The following is a 20,250-nucleotide window of genomic DNA, read 5'->3' on the forward strand; positions in this document are numbered from 1 at the left end:
ATAGTTAAGGGGCAAACTCAAACTGAACAGCTGGAAAAGTAAAGCCAAAATAAAATAAGCTCCTTTCTTTGACTGGCAGTTCTTTCTCAGTGGCATCAAGTAATAACACACAGCCTGAATCACAGCTGTAAAGTGAACTGAAATGCCAAGAAGTGAGCCTTGAAAACACTGCGCAATTCTCCAACAGGTCCTGCAACCTTCATGCCAATATAACCAAACATCAGGCTGACCTGGCTTTATCTCGAAAGGGATATAAGCCTAAAGCCCCTCCTGTGAGTGATGTCCTTCTTTGCAAAGATTCTTATCTTAGCCCGAAATGTCTAGCAAAATAGAGGGCATCGTGCCAGAGCACCAAGCACACAATAGAAGCTGACGACAGACCTGAGAGGCAAAACTGTGAGGATGTCTTTGCACCTGAGAGACACAGCAGTTACACAAACAAGGGTACATATAGAATTCCTGGAAATGTCTCTATTTTCCTATGTAAACTTACAAACTCTAAACTGTAGTATCACTTTGTCACTCACAAAAATGTCAGTTATGACCTCTGTATTAAAATGTACCTCCAATCACAACCTCTTTTCATTTCTTCCAATGTTTTTCTTCTAAGCTACAGTTGATAAGTGAATTCTCAAGCACTGCCAGGCATTTCTCTCCCATTGATAACCTGAAGGCTGATGGCACATTCTTACCTTGCACACTACTTGTGATTCAATGACGGGAGCACAGTTAAACCCTCTAAACTCTCGTCCTCTCCCTTGAATTTTGATTCGATTGGTTTATCTAATTTTCCGGTAAATGCTTGAAATGTATTCCTGCACACCATCTTCTCGCGAAAGATGCACGGAGGAATCGTAAAAATGACACAGAAAGGAATAGTTCTGCATCAACTTCACTTCACCTCCACCAGCAGAATCGCACCCCATCCCCCCTACCCCCCCACACACACCCACACACGCGCACACACACACAACCCACTCTGCGTCCAGATTAAAGTTCCCAAACAGCGAGTTGAATCCTCCATGCACGGAAAAATAAAATGAAGTGTGTTCCTCTTCATGAATGAAACTAAAATAGAGCTGTCCCAGATTTGAATAAGCAATGTATAATGGCAAAAAGTGGGCCGAAGGGGAGAGGAACAAAAGACACTCAATGAATATGTACCTTCATTCAGTGTCTGCCGGGTTCAAGTAGCTTTTCCAGTAATGTCGGGAATACAAAGAATGCTTTCTTCTGGTATATCCACTGCACATGCGAGGCTGCTCAAATAATGGAATATAATGGGAAGACAGCAAGGACAATGAGAGATGGCTGCAGTGCTAATTGCGTGATTATAAATCCAAATTTTGAAAGTCTCTTCTCTGAAACAGTGCCCACTATCGCCGGACACATGTCACATAAGGAGATAAAACGCAGCCAATAAATGAATCTATCAATCAATCAGTTAGCATTTTTTGGTTCATTACCAAGCCACGGTCCCTAGACCCATAATTAACTCATCGTGGTGGAGACCTTTAATTATTACATGTCATAAATAGCAGAAACTGGAGAAATGCCACCGAATGTTAGCCATTCTGAAAATACCAGCAGATCTGTCAATAATAGTCAGCGATAAAATCAATCCTAACATCAGAGATATTATATTGAATGATGTCCTACACAGCGTTACAGTACGTGCCGTATAGAAATATTTCAAAACGGCTCGTTCCATCATCAGTTTGTCTTTAAATTATTCTCGATGAGCTCCACAATTTCATAGAACCCAAAGTGACAACATTAAATGTCTTGTTTTGACTGTCCAAGAGTCTAGGACTCAAACATATAGATTTTATAGAAAATTACACAGGTAATTGAATAGTTTGCTGGTTGATCTGTTGTCAGTGGACTGATGGATGAGTAGATTTATCACTTCAGATCCAAATCTTTCCCATCAGTCAAATAAACTTGTGGAATTCCAGTACGTTTGCTGGAAATTACAGTTTTCAAACAAAGTGGGCGAAACCGCACAAGCTAAATATTGCCATGTATGAAAAATTACTTTGGTATATGTCACACAATCGATTCCCATTTTGCTCAAATGAAGATTATCAGCTCTGAACTATCACACTACCCAGATTCATTCAATGCAAAAGGTGGGAAATTGGTGAATTAAGCATGCTGAGCCGGTGCCAGAAATATGCACTGAATTGATGAGGTGTCACTTTCACTGAGAGTCATTCTGTTGCAACGACAAGAGCCTCCCTGATCCTTCTCTTCCTTCCTGCCTGCCTGCCTGCCTGCCTGTCTGCTGCCAATGAGGAGCAAACACTCTGATTTGCATGGTCTACATAAAAAAAAAAGAGAGAAACGTCCTTGATTTTAGGAAAGGTTACCTTGCTCTGTTCAACCCTGGAAAACACAATTGGCATTCATACCACAACTGGAAGTTGTTTGCTATTTCTTCTCCCCCAGTATTCTATCAGCACCGCCAAACATCCACAGAAGACTCTCTGCCTCCTCACTAAGACAACATGGTGTGTTGCTTTTTTTTTTTTTTCCTCTCCCTCTGAAATGTGTCAGCTATGATTTCATTTGGTATGAAATGACAAGACATGCTAACGGTAGCTGACAGCATTTATCCCCTTCAAATGCTTAGACTTTGGAGATCAATTTCAAAGTCATGTTAATAATTAATTTAGACTGCTAGCAGCACAATACAGGTCAGACAGGGCAAGCAAGTTACAACATCAGCCAATTAGAAGCACACAAGCATTCTTTTTTTTCACAACTCAGACGGAGTTAGTGGGCAAAGATCTGATAGATGGAGACTGGACTGGACTGGAAACTGCAAGTCATCGACTGTATGAGAAACGACGGGATATTCCCTGCTGGATTAATCTCCACTGTAATGTTGCTTGATTTCTACAGCGCCGTGTCTTCTTTAACACATTTAAACGAGTCCCTTTCAAAATATATCGGCCACACAAAGAGGGAGTAAAATAATATTTAACTTTACGTCAATGACAGATTGTCTTTCTGTATATCCTGCTTCTTAGAAACGAGCCTGTCTGGTGCCTTATCATCTGGTTGTTTTTCAGTCAATTAACTTTCATCCCTGCAAATGACTATATTTATATGGTCACAATTTGTTAATCAAAAGCATGGATGGTTGATTTTTGCATATTGGTTTTAAGATTTGTCATGGATGTGTATTTAGGTCTAATTACTACCAGTTCTCTGAAAGAAGAACTTTTCTTTTTTTTCTTCTTTTTTTTTTTATCAGTCGTGGAAATGAAGGAGATAAATTCATCAACCTGTCCCCCGAGAAAAGGAACACATTACAAAATGGGCTCTGAGGGAAATGAAGTAACATATGCTGCTGTTAGGAAAATACTGTATAACATGTTTGCGCAGTTAAATAACCTGAAACCAAATCACTTACTATGTGTTTACTGTAGCTTAGGTAACAAATATGGAGTGTTTGATGTGAAGAGACATGCGAATATGATGCAAACATGAAATAAGAGACACCGCCAGCTTTCACAGCACACATGTTAAATACTGTTTATGTTATATCCAGAGTCTCTTGTGATGATTAACGAACAACAACATTGAAATGTGATTTATGTCAAATGTTGTGACTGGGGTGGTGCTGAGGTCAAATTATATTTGCCTTTTTTTTGTTTGTTTATTCTTTGATTTGACCAATAAACAAACTGTGTCACAATTAAAAACTAAGCTATAGATGCAGAGCACATGTGTCACTAAATATTCTATATTAGATTGTGTGATACAGCTAAAGTTTCTTAAGTTACACTGCAAATTTAATACAATACAAAAAAAAAAGGAATTCACTGCACTGCTGCACTTTACAAAAACATCTGCTGCTATAACATGCCGCTGTCTTTTTCTAACTCCATTTTATTTAATGCTCTTTAACCTTTGCACATACGTGTTATAATGTTGTGTCTTGTGTGTTGCTTCAAAGCTACCGAACTATATTCCGTTATGAGCGCACATAATGGCGACAAAGAATTCTTGAATCTAGACAATCAAATCAAACATTAAATGTGATCAACACAAGTCAAATTCTAACAAACACAGTTAATATGACAACATTTAGCACATAGCCTATGTGGGTGTGTGCTGGGGTTTTTTTCCCCCTATGTTTACATTTTGAACCTCATGTGGAAGAAGCATTGATTTGCTTTGAAGAGGCTTCACATGACTGACAAATCCATCTGAAAAGGCCCTGAGAGAGCAGCGTGTCTTTTAGATGGGCACCTTTTACAAAGAGATGCAGTGAGAAGAAAGTGATATGCTAAGGAGCAGTAGCCTTACCTCATTAGTGTTCCACCGGTGTCTCTCCTTTGGCAGCGAGGTGCATTTTGGTAGACATTCAAGCAGCTTCTTGGGCAGGTATATTTTCAAATGTCCATGTTCATCTACGAGAAGAGCAGCGCAAAACAGAATATTTAGCACAGGGTTTACACCTTATTGACTTGCTCATCTCCCTCTTTATCTGTCCTTCAGTGGCTCTGTAGCAAAAACACTGACTCTGGGATAATAGCAATGTCTCCCACTGAATCAGGAAATTCATTTAAAAATAGAGCCTACATTTTTATTTTGTGCACGGTTAAATTATTTTACTGTGAAATGCATGCTATCTGGGGAGTTTGCTACAAATTTTTCACTGTCAACTTGCAAGGGCTGTGTCTATTCATTATTTAGACACAATAAACACCCTTGAGTGATTTTATAGTGAACAGGGATTTAGTATAGGACTCTGTGTGCAGCATGCAAAAATGTGGTACGTTATTAAATGAAATAATTACAATTACTGGGTCCGATGCTACGATTATTATGCATGTCCTTCAGTACATAATTTACATTCCACAATCAGTTCACAAGTATTGTAAAACAGTGAGGCGTCGTCGAGACACCCCCATGCATGCATCGATAAATGACTTCACTCCAAGACATTCATCCTTATGAAAAATGCAAATGGCTGAGGTGTGAATACACAAATATGTCTTTAACTCATTTTATCAAGAAGACTCCCATTACATTTGTAGGCTTATGTGAAAAAAATATGTTTTTTTTGTAATTAATAGATAAAACAATAATCTTACAAGTTAAAAGCCAATAAATATTATTGTTAAATGACAGAGGAACCTTTTTTTTATGAGGGGAAGTTGGACACACTGCTAGTAGAATAAAAAAAGTCTGTGGAAAAGATGTATGGTATGAATAGACTTGTGTCAGACTGTGTTGTTGAGGACATATTTCAGCTTATGTATCACCAAGAAACAGCACATCAACAATATGAGTCTCTCTTTGCTCCTGCAGCTGCCAGCAAAGTTTACTTTACCCCCACCACCCAAAATCACACAGACCGTGAGTTTCTAATCTCTTTTTATACGCCACACTTCTAATGCATTTACAAGCTCTAAATCAAACCCTGCAAATCTCATATGCAGAGTTAGTAAATCCAGGTAATGTTCCAGCATGTGCAAATGAACCTGTTATCCAGTTTTAATGTGTGTGGATTTAATGTAAATAAATCTGCCGACAGTGATGCAAAATACTGCATTTATGTGAAACGCAATTTAGTGTAAAAATAAACTACATCAAAGAGAAAAAACAAATATCCGAGATTGAGTAACATTTCAGGTTCATAAAAATGCAGGTTCGGATACCGAGAGAAAGGAAATATCAGCAAGCAAAAGGGGACAGGCAGAAAAAAAGCCTTGGAATGAGCACTGGCTACAGATCCCCAGGGAAACTAATGTCAGTGGTTAAATGAAGAAAAAGAGAGGAAAAGTTCAACCACAGAAATATACCACTTTATAGCCAAAACAAATAATGATTATGAGGATCTAAAAAGAGTGTGTGTAGCTTACTGTACTGTACATCACAGCAGGAACAGCAGTGCCACCGCGACTGCCCAAAAAACCTCTGCCGGTCCAAGGCGGTGGAGCTGAACCCCTGAGTGTTTACCACACGTAAGGTGTGGAACATCATCGCTCCCAAAGGAACTCAAGAGCAGATCTGTAGTATTTGCTATTTCCATCTGTACCTACAATTCCGCGTGTTGAATTTTGTTTTATATCAGCTGCACAGGTATCTGTAATCATTTGCTACGCATAATTAAGAATCACACACAGCATCTGCTCCTTGGTACCAGCAGAGTGGTTTCACTGTTAGAACTGGGAAACACGCCGCAACTGAATTATCAGCAAAGTACCAAAGGAGGAAGCAAAGCTGGTTTTACACACAGACGCAGACTTAAAAATGTGCGTGCTTTAATGTAAAGGCACATATTTGTTTACCGTCTGATTAAAGGTTAAAAAAAAGAGTAAAGGCCTTCGATATTAAAGCTCACCCACAGATGGAAATTTACACTTGATCCACATTCAGACACAGCATGGTTCAGTCCAAAGACTTGGCCTTCTTTAGCCATCCTCTAAACACATGCTCTGAGGATTCTCTCTCTTTGTAACCAACGGAGAGCAGTAGCAGCAGATACATATGGCAAGTCTGTCTCTGCACAGATTATTCAGGATTCAGTGTAGCCCCCTGGCATAGCCTCCTGTGACACCATCAACACCAGACAGAGCTGGATTGGAAATATGCCTCCAGTATGTTGAGGATTTTATCACCACAAGAGCCAGGATAGAAATCTACCGTAGGAGGATTTGACTGCTCGCAATCTGCCAGCAGGCGAAAGAAAAAAAAAAAAAAAAGCACTTGAGATGAAAACATACAACGCGGAGGACTGTGACAAATACAATGAAACCGAAGTCTCTCACATGGATTTAATCATTTAACAAACTCATAATTACACCGGTCATTGCACAACATGTTTTTGTACCAAAGAGTTGTTGACTTTACAACTCTCCCTGCCACAGAACCCCTGAATTATGCAAAACACACAGTTAGGTATGCTGTGCACGTGAAAGGTGAAACAACTGCATTTTCCTCTGAAATACCACTCTTGTTCTTGTCAGCTCACACCCCCCCGCCCCCCCCACCACCCCAAGCTGCAAAGCCACCTGTAATCCCTGCAGGACCAATGTGTTAGCTAGTTTTCTCTTAATCATTTAACCTTGTACAGACACTTCTGAAATCAAATTAATGGGGGATAATCGGGTTACTAACGTGCAGGTAACTGTATGAATTGATGTGAGGAGTCTTAATTGTCTTTTTTGAGGACATAGGATTCTATTTTGAAAGCAAATCAATCTGACTGACATAAAGGCATATTTTTACTGGACACAGTCTAGGGAAAGGTTTGCAGCACATTTGAAAAATATTCACTTATTATTACTAAATATAATGACGTTTGTTTGTATGTTTTATGGACAGAAATTTTAACAAGTCAGTTCATCTTTGCAATGCACTTGTGATGTAAAACAACATTACTTGAACGTTGATCCCCACGCATGTGCAGATGCTCAGGTAGCTTTTGTGCTTGGCCTTAAACTGTCGACTTTAAGTGTCGACTCACTGTTTTATATTTTTGAGTTCAAAGAGTAGAATACGTAGCTGTTTGAAATTGCAGTGTAGTCCCATATTATAAGAAAATAAGGCTGGACAGTAATTCTAAACGTCCTAAGGTGGCAACCGTGCAAAGTTTTTCATTACTTAATTATTATGAACTGTTCTTGACAGTCACCAGCCAAATTCCTAGGTTGTTTTATGTGCTGAAGAACCAGAGCAAAGGAACCCCCCTCCCCCCCAAATACAAAAAACAGTACAAGGAACGATTATGGCTGCAGCTCGGGCCTGGCAGAGTATCACAATGGAATATGCCAAGTGTCTACTGATGTTTTTGGATCCAGAAATGCATCGACTGAAAAAGATTTGCAACCAAATATTGAACATTTTGAGAGTATACAGTCTGTTGAGTATTCACTGTATTTATTTAAAAGCAATTTATACAGATACACGTGCATAGCAACAGTATATCTTGTAAAAGCCAGAGTTTAAAAATGCTTGCGGCATTAAAACTAAAACTTAACCATGTTAAGAAAAAAGCTACACAGACTGTTAATCATGACACTCATAGCCCATATACAGTAAAGGCCTTTAAGAGCTTACAGTACATTAACATCAAATACCACAGAGGGCCATGATGTTTAAGGTTTTACACATATCAAATGTGAATGACTGTATTTCTTTGAAGGACGCCTTAACTACTGTGTGGTCGTACTATTAGATAAAGCATGTATTTTAGACACGGCACCATGTATTCAGATGTTCAGTGTTGGTCTCCTGTAATCTGGGAGCCTTTGTCTGACATGAGAGGGGCCTTGTTTACAGAAGAATGACTCTCACGAGGCTCTCGCAGGACACAAAAGTAAACTCACCATCACTGTGCAGTGCTGATGTTTCTTTTCTGTGGCACAACATCCTCATAACTGGAAACTGTTTGGGGTCGTTCCGTTGCTATTTATCCACACTGATATTATTTCAGCTGCTGTGAGTCTTCCGCTCCCTTCCACTGGGCATTTTCCAAGATGTGTGACGAAGGAACTGTGAGCACCCTAACTAAGTGCTGCTTACTAATTAAAGATCTGTCCACAGTGGTATGGAAATCCACATATAGTTTGTGCATCAGCTAAAATCAGCTCACGGGGGAATAATAGCGTGAATGCCAGATTTGGAATACATTTACAGAATACAGAAAACCTCTTCATAATAAAACTGTCTAAGATGATCAGTAAAGAACATACAGCCAAGATTTTTTTTTGGTTTAAAAAAAAAAACAATAGCTGATTAAAGTTTAAAAGGGTATCCTGCTTCTTTGTATTTCCAGTGCACTCCTCTGTACGGTTTAATATATATTTTGGAGTCTAAACAGCAGGCTTAATGACTGCTTGTAAATTAGCCAAGAAAGGGATACACAGAAAACTACTATTTGATTGTAAAACACTAAAGTGCAAGACAGGCTGATACCAGAGCTTGTTATATGAGAGGATGAGCCGAGCTGAGCTGAGCTAGCACACTGAAGCCAATTACATTCTCGGTCTTGATGAGCAAGATCACATACAAAAGGCTAAAGAGGGAGAGGAGCTCTCTTCAGTGGGGAGAGGCTACAGGTCTGCAGCTTTCATGTTGCCATGCATGTTATGATTACCCTTCATAATTCTAAGTCACTTCTCTCCATTGGGTATAAAAAAATATACATTTCTGTGCACTGATGTTTGGATTATCACTGATCCTGGCTGCTAAGCAAACACTTGGGTCGAATTTAAGGGTATCTGTCATGCTAGCTTGCTCCGGCCCCACCCTAGAGACGAGAGCGAGGGTCATGAGACTGGAAAGGCTGACAAAAACAAATCTTTAATCAATAACTGAGCCCTGAACGCAAAACCCTCCCTCTTCCCTCTCTGTCTCACAGCGCTCCGGGAGTGACAGTTTTTCTTTTTAATCTGTGCCCACATTGTGGAGAAATTGCAAGCTAATGTTTTGGCTATAGATCATTCAACAAATCGCTGCTGGCAGTGCATATCCAAAGTAACAGTCTGAATGCAAACATTTTCCACAACAGTTCAGCGGCTAATATGGCTTAAGGCGAGGTGAGGAGCAGTGTAGCAGTATCTGTTCTTTTGTGGTTATACCTGAAACATGTGGGAGGTGAAGAACTGACAAGCAAACAGTCCATAGGATAAATATCATTTGATGCCGAGACTCACAGCCTAACAATTCTAATGTCACGTAAACATCCTGCGAGAATTACCCATTTCACATAATTCCTAATACAGCATATTTTCAACTCGCAAACCCACTATGACATCATCCGTTGGTTTAATGGCTATTTTGGCCAGCACCATCTCGGATATTGCAAGACAATCATCACGATATCTGAAGAAAACTAAATGTCTGTGAAAAGTTAAAATTGCAGGAATTCTCTTTATTCAGAGAACAAAGTGCATAAAGTCTATGTATTGAAAGTAACAGGGCGTCTCTCAACATAGCTTTCTCCACTATAAACTCCCCCTTTTTCGGGCAGGTAACTTCCACCCAAGTTTCCCCCATTGATTCGAGCAGCACCACCGTGAGGAGACATCAAGTAGCGACGCTCAGTGAGTGAAACTGACAGGGAATGTTTACATTAGAGCGCCTTAATTTATTAATTGAAATATTAATATTTGTCATGGCGTATCGATTAGTGTATTGCACGAGCAAGGCGCCAGAGATCACATGGGGGTGCAGAGCTTTGTCTGCTGAGGTTATGAGGTTATTAAAATTTTATTTGTGTATATTAAATTTAGAAAATCTATTCAATATCAACCAACTTTTGGTCCACATTCAAATGTATTAAGCTATTTATTACAGCTAATAAGTAAAATATTATGTCATGTAATGTAAGTACCGAAGATCGGTATCAAAAAAAGAAAGCAAGGCAATATCTCAAGAGTTATCTTGGTTTTGATTATATGAAAGCTGAGGACAGTTCACAAACACTGTGAGAATAGGGACAAAAAGCTACAACTGCTGTTTATTTCTGCATATAAAACGTTTGCACTTGTATTCACTTTATTCTTTTGGTGTGTGTGCGTGGACAGTTTCAAGGAAAAAAGGTTGACCTATAGGACACGACTCACTGTCAGTCTATTTGGTGGCTCTAAATGGGACCATCATTTACAAAATGGTACTGAAACCAGTGTTTAAGACCATAAAGTCCTCAGCAACATGTTTACTGAAATAATAATCAAGTGAGATGTGAGGTTATTTTCTCATACAACACACAAATGGACTTCCATCCAGAGTATAAAGGTTTCAGTCATTTCTACATTGGGTTCACTTTCAGGACTCGGCGAATATGTCCATTTCTATATGCAGCCTCAGCATCTAACACCGTATATTTTAACTGAAGGAAAAAAGAGTACCAGCCAACACTGAGTCTTTTTAAAGACAGAGGCAGCATTGTTTTACCTGGTAATACACTGTCATCTGTCACAATGTCATCAAACTGTTGCTTCTTCTGCAAAAGTTAACCCCTGCTTTGTATTACCGGGACAGAACCACACTCACACACTTACACTTTCACAGTGAGCGATGGATGGAAACTGTATTAAATCATTTTCTTCTTCTTTCTTTGTGTGCACAAAACATGCAGGTACAGAATTTTCAGAATTCTTTAGCAACAAACAAAAAGAACAAATACAAGACAAAATGCCATTAATTCAAAGCATGCAGAGGAAAAACATTACACAGCCAACTTACATGCAGCACTTATAGAATCTGCAGTGATGCAGTGGATGTCAAAAATAATACAGTCGGGTCAGGTGATGAGAAATGGCAAATATTAAAAATTTAAACACTGTGATTTTATACCAGAGGTCTCAAACTCGCGGCCCAAGGGCCACATGAGGCCCTGCAATCGATTTCATGTGGCCCGCCATTTAATATCAAGGTGTAATAAGTAATTTGTGTCCGTCTTTGTTATTTATAGATTGATTTTGCATCATGAATTTGTTTTTATTGACTCAATCTGCATTGTTCTCTATCAAAAATAAACTTGTTTTCACAAAATGTTTAATTCTGTCAAATATCGTCATGAATATCATTAATAAATATGAATTTCTTGATATAATTTCAAGTTTACTGAGCAGTTATTTTTTTTAACTAATCACTTCTGTCTGTACTTGACAGGCCCTCCTAACCAGACTAGATGCTCATTGGCTTATTTGAGTTTGAGACCCCTGTTACATAGAATGGCCAGATCAGGCAAAATGTCAATCCACGGGACCTGGACCAGAGGGTAACATGGTTACAAGATGTAGACAGATGAAAAATCTAAAAAGAATGTGGTCAAAATGTGAAGAGCAGAGATTAATTCAGGCAGCCGTGGTGCAATGGACAACTGCTGACATGATGTCAATAAAAAGTGATGAATCTGGTTGTGAGGCATGAAGAAAGAAGGAGGAAAGGTAAATGGGGGGGGGGGGGGGGGGGTTAACCTGCAGGAGGCTACAGCAATGACATTTACACTAATGGACTATAGCACCTGTAGCCTTCAGATTAGTGCACTCTGCTGGGAGTCAGGTACGACCCAAAACTTTGACTAGCGTCACTCATCATTTCTGGTCAGATATCATGACATCAACGAATACAAAGCAACCAAAATTCAATACATGATTTCGTAATTGCCGTTTTCGCAATTCGCAATGTCCAAAACTGATTATATACTGTGCATATAAGGAAATGTAGTGGTGCTTGATTAAAGCCTTGCACTTGTGGGAGACACTGCGCTGAGTTACTGTGACACAGGACAATTTAAGTCATGTCATATTTCCCTGGCAGTAATAACAGTGATTGGCCTATAGTCCAGGGGCCGCTCTTCCCCAGCCTGATGGCTCTTGATGGGGACATGGAGAACAGTATGTAGACTCACTATAGCCTGTGTTAGTGTAAGACTGAGAAACCAATTATCTTTATCATTTGCCCCATAGCCTGTTCGATAACACTCTCACATGCGGTGAAATTACTAACCGCCCACAAGCCAAAAGAAAAAGAAAAAAAAAAGTCAAGTCTACTGAACTTCACCATGGTGTTGCTATGTTACCACAAAACTATGTAATGGCAAAGGGAACTCTGCTTTCTTAGCTGCTATAGCATGTAGGATGAGTGTTTGACCTGCGAAAGCTGCTACACAAGAAACAACTACCACTGGGAAACATGGGAAGAGTCTAAATGCTAGTGACGGATTCAAACTGTTCCAAATCTCACTGGACTCAATTGTTGACGCTCTTGTGCTACGACCAAACAAGACGCAACATCTGCAGCGCTTGCTCTCACTGCTTACAATTACAACACGCACTGTGGGTAAAACAGCATAATAAGAGAAGACTGTCAAAAAGTCTGAAAAAAAAAGAAAGAAAAAAGCCTGGGCCTGTTACTGGAAGTTCAACAAACATGCACACACGGTTAACTGCCTGCAACAAACTGAAAATGACTCTTTATGTGTTCTCAGCCCTCACCAAGCTCACCCATCCATAAAAATCCCATCTCAAGGAGAGCAGAGGTGAGGTCTCTCTCTCTCTCTCTCTCTCCCTCTCTCCCTCACTACCTCGCTCTCATTCTCTTTCACTTTCTCCGTCTTGCTTACACGTGCACACAAACAAAGCCCTTCTTTCTGTATCATAACTACTCCCACAATTACTCAGACGATTACTCAGATCAATGGTTTACCTGCCTGTTTGCGCCGCTCTACTCTGCCACAGTGTCCTGGCGAGGCAGGAAAAACCTCTGGGCTAAACGCATTAAACAGGGTGTCTGACATGGGTACCGCATACTGTAACACCACGCAATAACATGACAGAAAAGAGCAAGAGTGGCAAAACATATTGTCAGTCACTGCTGTCACACATGAAGGCGTAATGCAGAAGTCTATGAATCCCCTGCTTCAGAGATCCGTACACCAAACCATCAAACCTCTCTAAAACCTTCTCTGTTAAAAGACACCAAAAAGGATCTGGTGCAGCCGAGCTCACCCGGTGACAGATATTGAGTGTGGAGTCTAAAAGGGGGTTGGGGATGATTTGAGACTCTTTATTTAGAAATGACAATACATGAGCACACTTAATTACCCGGTCTCTAGTCTAGATCAACAGAGTCTTCCAGCGGTGAAGAGGCTGCTGTATTCATTAACGGTGAACAGGCACAATCTGCTTTACGGAGAACTTTTTTTTTTTTTTCAATGGGTAAAGACAGAGGCTAAAATTCACATTCATTCTCTGAAGAGGAATGAAGGGGGAAAATCAGCCCACAAATAACATCGAGACTTTGGCCTATATTTCTGACTGATTTGTTTTGGCAGTGAAAACAGCACTTGTGTGCAGACTTGTCAGCGCACTGAAGCAAGTGCACCCACAGAAGCTGTTTTTGTTTTGGTTTGTTTGGGGGTTTTTTTTCAATTCATAAAAAGCTATGATGTTGTGTTGTCTTTGTTCTTTGCCCCTTGTCTACTGTTCTCGTCGAGCCCGAATGTAATGAGAGGGAAGCGAGGGCAAGGATTAAATCCATCTGAAGGAAAGGAAATACTATGGGCTACAAGTGTTTTCAGCACCGCATTAATATTTTTGATCATTCACAATTGGATTTTGCTACATTATAAAGTACTACTGTTAACTTTGTTTGATTTGCTCTCATCTATCAAATACAGGTTGAAGAGAGGCAGGGAAAGGCAAGTACAGGGCCATAATTGATGGCTCAAAGTGTAAGCTTTCTCTCTGAGGGGCCGCTCAGGTCCTGATCCCCTGGCCTTAACCCGAAACAATCACTCTTAGTTAACAACAGCACTTCAGCTATTGACAGCGTGATCCCGTAAAGCAGACACTTCAATCAACAGAGCAGCCGGAGGTGGTGTTGTGTTGGAGGGGAATAAAAGGAGGAGGGGTCATGGGTACGGATGAAATCAAGAAGTAAATAAATGAATCAATGAATGAATAATAGATTGGCCAGCTAGTGGCCTCTTGGAGCGGCAAATGCAGTATTAATAACTGACTCTTACTGTTCATCTCTGTGTCATCACTGATACTCTTAGGTGGACCATGGCCAGCATAACACACTGCTGATCTGTACATTCGATCCGGATTACGAACTTTCTTCAGTCCTTCAGGAGGCAAAGAGAAAAGTAGAGAAAATCGAGGAAAAGAAGCAGAGAACTGCCAGCCTGTGATTACTAAGCAAAACCCCCATGCAAGCAGTATCAACAGAAGCTAGACAGTATATTGAAATACATTTAGAATACACAAGAGCTTTTGGGCAAAAAAAAATAAAAAATATGATGCTTATAATAATAACAACAACAATAATGGTGATGATGATAAAGCGCAGTTTGTTTTGTCTATTTTAAAACTTTAAAACGAATGTTCCTATTGTCGGAGTATTTCTAAACCTACAGGAAAAAAAAGGCCAATAATAAGGGTCAGTGTACCTCCGGTCTAGTTTGATACGGGTCAATAATACTCCCTATTGCATCACTGGCAAAGCGGATTAATCAATACAATCAATCAGGAGGCAGTGCAAAACAGTCGGTTATGGTCTATTACAGGCAGGCATTAGAAACGATACGTCTCAGGGACCACAGACCGGACCTGGGTCCCATCCATCTACACCTCACTGATTCAATTAAATGGCTGGATTTAAAAAAGAAAAGAAAAGAAAAGAAAAGAAGTCAATGATTCAACACAAAACTGCGAGAGCAAGTGAGTCGTCCGACATCATGGGGAGGTTAAATTCACCCTTCTTTACAAAACAGCAGAGAAATATTTATACCATTGCTGCACAAGCACTTTTGTAAGTTAATGGCTGACTGCGTGCTTATTTGATGTTTTGCTGCTGCTTCACCCTGAACTTTGAGTGAAATGATAACATTGTGAAACTTTTTTTTAAAAAAGTCACCCACTTGAAAATAAAGAAGAGATATTACTGCCTGCACGGCTGAGGCTGTGGGCCCGATTCACGTTTTTTCACCATTGTTTCCGTTGTCACCAGTGTCCTGGCTGTGTTACACTTAGATTTACACAGTTTCTACAACACACTTGTGCAGATTTTTCGCCTCAGTAAACTGTCCCTTTGTCATTGCCCTTGTGTTTCTCTTAAATTAAGGTAAATACAGTTCTGCAAAGTTTACAAAAAATGAAATTCTCAAAGCTTTGAAGGGTAAATGCATGAAGACTGGTTTTCTAACACAGTGTCAACACCACAAAAGTGTTAGTGCTGTAGCTTGTGTTTACATAAGTGCGTGTTTGTTTATTTCTCACATTTGGCTCTTACACAGCAGTATTTGTATGAGTCTCAGCTCTCTTGGACTGAAGACAATTCAAAGTAAATTTGTCCAGAGCTAGCTGGCTCAGATTGAGATATATCAAGCCTGTCTTTTCGTAGTCCTCTAGGTCCTTACACTTACAGTAACAGACCTTTAGTGCTGAAGAGCATGAGTGTGAAGGAAACAGTATCCTCCTACCCAAAGGGTTCTGACAATCAGTTAGGCTGAAGGATGTAAACATCACACTAGGAGTGAGACTAGGCCACAGCCCCTGGATTTAACTTGAGATGTAACCCTCGGTTGTTATGGGCCTTCATAAGGTCTGCCAAACAACTGAGAGATCAAGATCAGCACTGCCTGCATTCCACAAGGACAAAAAGGTTAAGAAACACCGTTTGTCTCTAGCGGTGGCCCATCCCGCGTCCTTCATGTAAAAACTGATGGCACTTTGAAAACTGCACGTTTTTCATTAACAGACAAAAATAAAGAAAAGTCGGGCGCACGAGCGAAGATTTGGCACAAGAGTTTTATGTAAACGCTCCGACAGCCAGATTTGCACAAGGCAACGTTGCATTTACATTAAGATATGAAGCTCCAGCTTTCTCTTTTTATGCTCCCCTTCCTCCTCCTCCTCCTTTTTCCACTGACCGGCGGCCTCACAGGAACACTGAAAATAACTTAACCTGCTCAGCGATGGGACTTTCAAGTCAGGGTTTTCAGTGAGAGCTCCGTATTGTTGGACAGGAATCAAGTTTAACAAGTGGAGTCCGTATATTAAGTTCAGCTAGGTAGATGAATACATTAGAAGTATACACCACAGTGAAGTCATTACTATCATAAAACCAGATGTCTTCATTTTTTGTCATAGCCACAGACTGATCCCTCATGTACTATGCGCAGCTTCTATAGCTCAATAGCACCCCCTGGTGGGACTGGTTTTAGTGGTTGGCACACTGACATCCAAACAACTGAAATCCCACTGTTTTATCTTTTCCTCTCACATGGGCACAGGTAATTTGTTTACACCCATTTGAAACATTAAAGTGTTTCCACATCAAAGAGGATTTGTGTTTGAGGTTCGTGACACCAGACTGTGACAGAAGTCTGTTCAATTTTCAAGCCTGTCACAAAACAAATATTATGAGCAGCTCAGAAACAGCTGGCCCGAACAATTTATGTCAAATTATTATTTTTATTTTTTTTTTTCGGGGGGGGGTGTAAATTATGCAGCCCAATTAAAAGTCTAGCATTCGTCTTCATGTGTCACGCATAACACAAATCAATAGATATAAAATTATCACAAGTTCAGCAGGAATATGCTGTATTGACATCCTATCATTACACTCATCTCTGCCAAATTCAAGGTGAAGCTGAACGCGGTGACAACACTGAAATACGCCTCATCATCTGAAACTTTCATCTACACCAAATGGGAAAGATTGTGAGTATCAAGTCTGGTTCAAATACTCCAAACAGCAGACAGATGCCATCAGCTAATAAGGAAAAGTAGTCCCTTTAGGGCTAATGTGTTTCATCCTAACTTCATTTTCTTACAGACAGCGTTTAATTACTCACCCAAAAATTTCCATGGGCCTATCTGAATGAGAACAGATCCTCTATGCATATGCTTTGCAGTAAAATATCCCACTAAAAAAGGGAAATGAGTTAAGTCTAATGCATTTCATTTTGAGTTAGTGAGCCGTGCGAAATAAGCTGGAGGGATATAGGAGGTGGAAAAAGTCGTAATTTTGTGCTATGAGTAAAGTAGTGTAATGGGCAAGCTGGTTAAAAAAAAGCTGCTCTCCATCTTCCCTGTTTTCATCTGGTGTGATGGCATTTCATTTCAAGTGCGGTGAGGAGGCTTTTGTGCAAGCCGAGCACACATTTGACGTCTCAAACCAAATCTGGACCAAGTAGTGTTAATTAATATGTTAATAAATACGACATTCAGGCATGAATAAAATAAAATAAAGAAAATATATAAACCACTTCTGTGTCGGAAACACGGATCGCTTTAAATGCCAAAGAAATATGTCGCGCTTGAAGGTGGAAGTGAACGACCCTCTCTCCCTCTCTCTCTCTCTCTAACACAGAAAGAAAGAAAAAATAAATAACAACAAAAACTGTGTTTAAAACCGAACACGTCTGACTGACAACGAGGCTGTGTGCGAAAAACAAACAAACGCAGGGGAAAGAGCAGATAACGATGACACGTAAAACTCACACGAGCAGAGCCGCTTTTAAAGCTGGGCAATAAGGGAAGAAGTTAGTCGATGCCAATGACATGTTGTCATTAACTTAGCCTTGTTGTTAACAACTTAAAATGCTCGCGTTTTGACGCGGAAATAAACAAAATACATGACAACACACACACACGGTACTTTTACCACGCTGACTGTTTGTCCCCGTAGCGTGTCTGCTCACTGTGGGCTACGGTGGGCATAGTAGCTGGGCTAGAAAGCAAGCTAATATTAGCTGGCTAGGTGATGTCTCCACGTTTCAGCTGCCTCTTCGCGAGGCAAAACAGCGGAGCCGTTTTTTTTTCTCCTCCGCCGGAGCGAAAATCCGCCCGTTACTCGTCCTCGCGCGTGTGTCGCGGAGTTACAACTGTTGTGGGGGGAAAAAAATCACAGCGCGGCCATAGTAGTGAATTAATCCCATTATATTTCTCTTACCTTCCGGCTTGTTTTCGGCAGCCATTTCCCCTTCACGCGCAACATCCTCCTCCTCCTCACGACCGTGGGTACCACGCGCGTGCACGGCGAGGACAGCACGAGGAGGGAGCGGAGGAGCAAGCGGCGAGTCGGTCCGAACGAGGAGAACTTACCATTGGCTGCGAGGCGGTGACTGACAGAGGGGGCTGAAAAACACACACAGCAGCTCCCCTCTCATCACCTTGGCACCAGCAGCCCCTGTCTCTCTTTTTCTTTTTTGTCTGTTTTCTGTTTGTCTTTTTTTTTTCTCAGTGAATGTAAAACAGCTCCGATGTGACGCTCGTGTTCAAACACGGTGACGCGCTGTCCTGCGCTGCTGAAAAAAGCCAAATAAGTTCGCGTTCATGAAGGCTGCAGCCTTTGTCCTTAATTAAAACTAATGCCGTGGTAAATATGAAATGTTTGTCTTGTACGAGCTGACTCACTAAAGTCATTCAGCATTTGAAATTCCCTGAGAAGCACCAGAACATGGACAGAATATGAGACGAGTAAAAAAAGAGAGTATTTTTCTGTAGGATTCTTAGAGACTGAAAGACTCAGCATCTTTCTGTCTCTTTGGGGTTATTTACACTGTATCTGTGCTCATTTAGAGTCTTGCGTGGTTGTTTTGTACTTCTTTGTGGTCATTTGGACCATGTTGGTCCCTCCTTGTCATGTGTGTCTTTCTTTTTTCCATCATTGATTTGAGTGTCTCTGTGGCCTTTTGAGGTCATTTTGTGTCTCTTTTTGTGTGTTTATATATCTCGCTTATTCGAGTATTTCCATGACTCTTAAACGACTCATTTCATACAAAGACTCAGGAGTTCCCTTAACCTCTAGAAACCCAGTCAACCACTTTTTTTTAGTAGGCTACATTATTAACGTCTATGGTGCTATTACTTGTTAAGTCAGCTGGTTAAAACTTTTTATCGCAGTTTTTTACACAGTAAACTCACATTCAGAAAATGTATTTACGCCTATGACTATGATTCTAAACAATTTCTTATTGATACTGGTTTCCATAACTAGTAAATAACTGGTAAAAAACCAATGACAAATCATTTTTAGTGCATAGTCTGCCAATCAAATGTCCCTTTACATTTATTAAAAATCTGCAAGCTGTCATTCTTTGTTTCCTATAAGACTCATTTCGATTCTTATGTGGTTGGTTTGTACTTATTTGTGGTCATTTGGGCCATTTGTGTCCCTCTTTATTGTCATGTCTGTCTTGCATTTGTTTTGGTAATAATTGTGTGCCATTGTAATCAATTTACATCCCCATTGGTTTGTGTCTCTGTGGCTTTTGTTTCTTTTGAGGTCAGTTTGTGTTTTGCTTTTTTGTGGCATTTTTTTATTTCTATGACTTTTAAATTACTAATTTCATACAAAGACTCAGGAGTTCCCTTAACCTCTAGAAACCCAGTCAACCACTTTTTAGTAGGCTATATTATTAACGTTAATGGTTAACTTTCATTACCTTTTAAGTCAGCTGGTCAAAACTTTTTTACTTCATACAGCAAACTCACCATCAAATTATATTTACCTAATTGACTACGATTCTAAACAATTTGTTATTGACACTGGTTTCCATAAACTCCTGGGTACAAATAGCTGATCAAAAACAAACACAACAACAATCAATTTTAGGTACATAGTCTGCCAATCAAATGTCAGTTTACACTGAAACATCTGTAGGTTGTCATTCTTTGTTCTCCTGTAAACATGTCTTACAGAGCTCACATTGTGGCACCATAATAATAATGATAATACTAATAATAATACAAGGCTGCAGGG

General features: G+C 40.1%; 1 protein-coding gene across 8 annotated transcripts in view; it reads right to left on the reverse strand.

Moving 5' to 3' along the window:
• The window catches only part of camta1a (calmodulin binding transcription activator 1a), a 290,667-nt gene extending 271,935 nt beyond the window's left edge, over positions 1-18,732 (reverse strand). For 4 of the 8 annotated variants that reach the window (XM_058642626.1, XM_058642624.1, XM_058642622.1 and 1 more), the window contains exons 1-3: positions 18,439-18,731; positions 14,504-14,605; positions 4,321-4,424 (exon numbers count right to left, since the gene is read on the reverse strand). In XM_058642626.1, coding sequence (XP_058498609.1) covers positions 4,321-4,424; positions 14,504-14,605; positions 18,439-18,463 — 231 coding nt within the window. In that variant the 5' untranslated portion in view covers positions 18,464-18,731. Of the gene's footprint in view, positions 1-4,320; positions 4,425-14,503; positions 14,606-18,438 lie in introns of all 8 variants that reach the window. The other 4 variants (XM_058642630.1, XM_058642627.1, XM_058642623.1 and 1 more) reach the window with 2 other exon arrangements.
• Positions 18,733-20,250: the final 1,518 nt, after the last annotated feature.

The sequence above is a fragment of the Solea solea genome, chromosome 11 (assembly GCF_958295425.1).
Source record: "Solea solea chromosome 11, fSolSol10.1, whole genome shotgun sequence".
Taxonomy (NCBI): Eukaryota; Metazoa; Chordata; class Actinopteri; order Pleuronectiformes; family Soleidae; genus Solea; species Solea solea.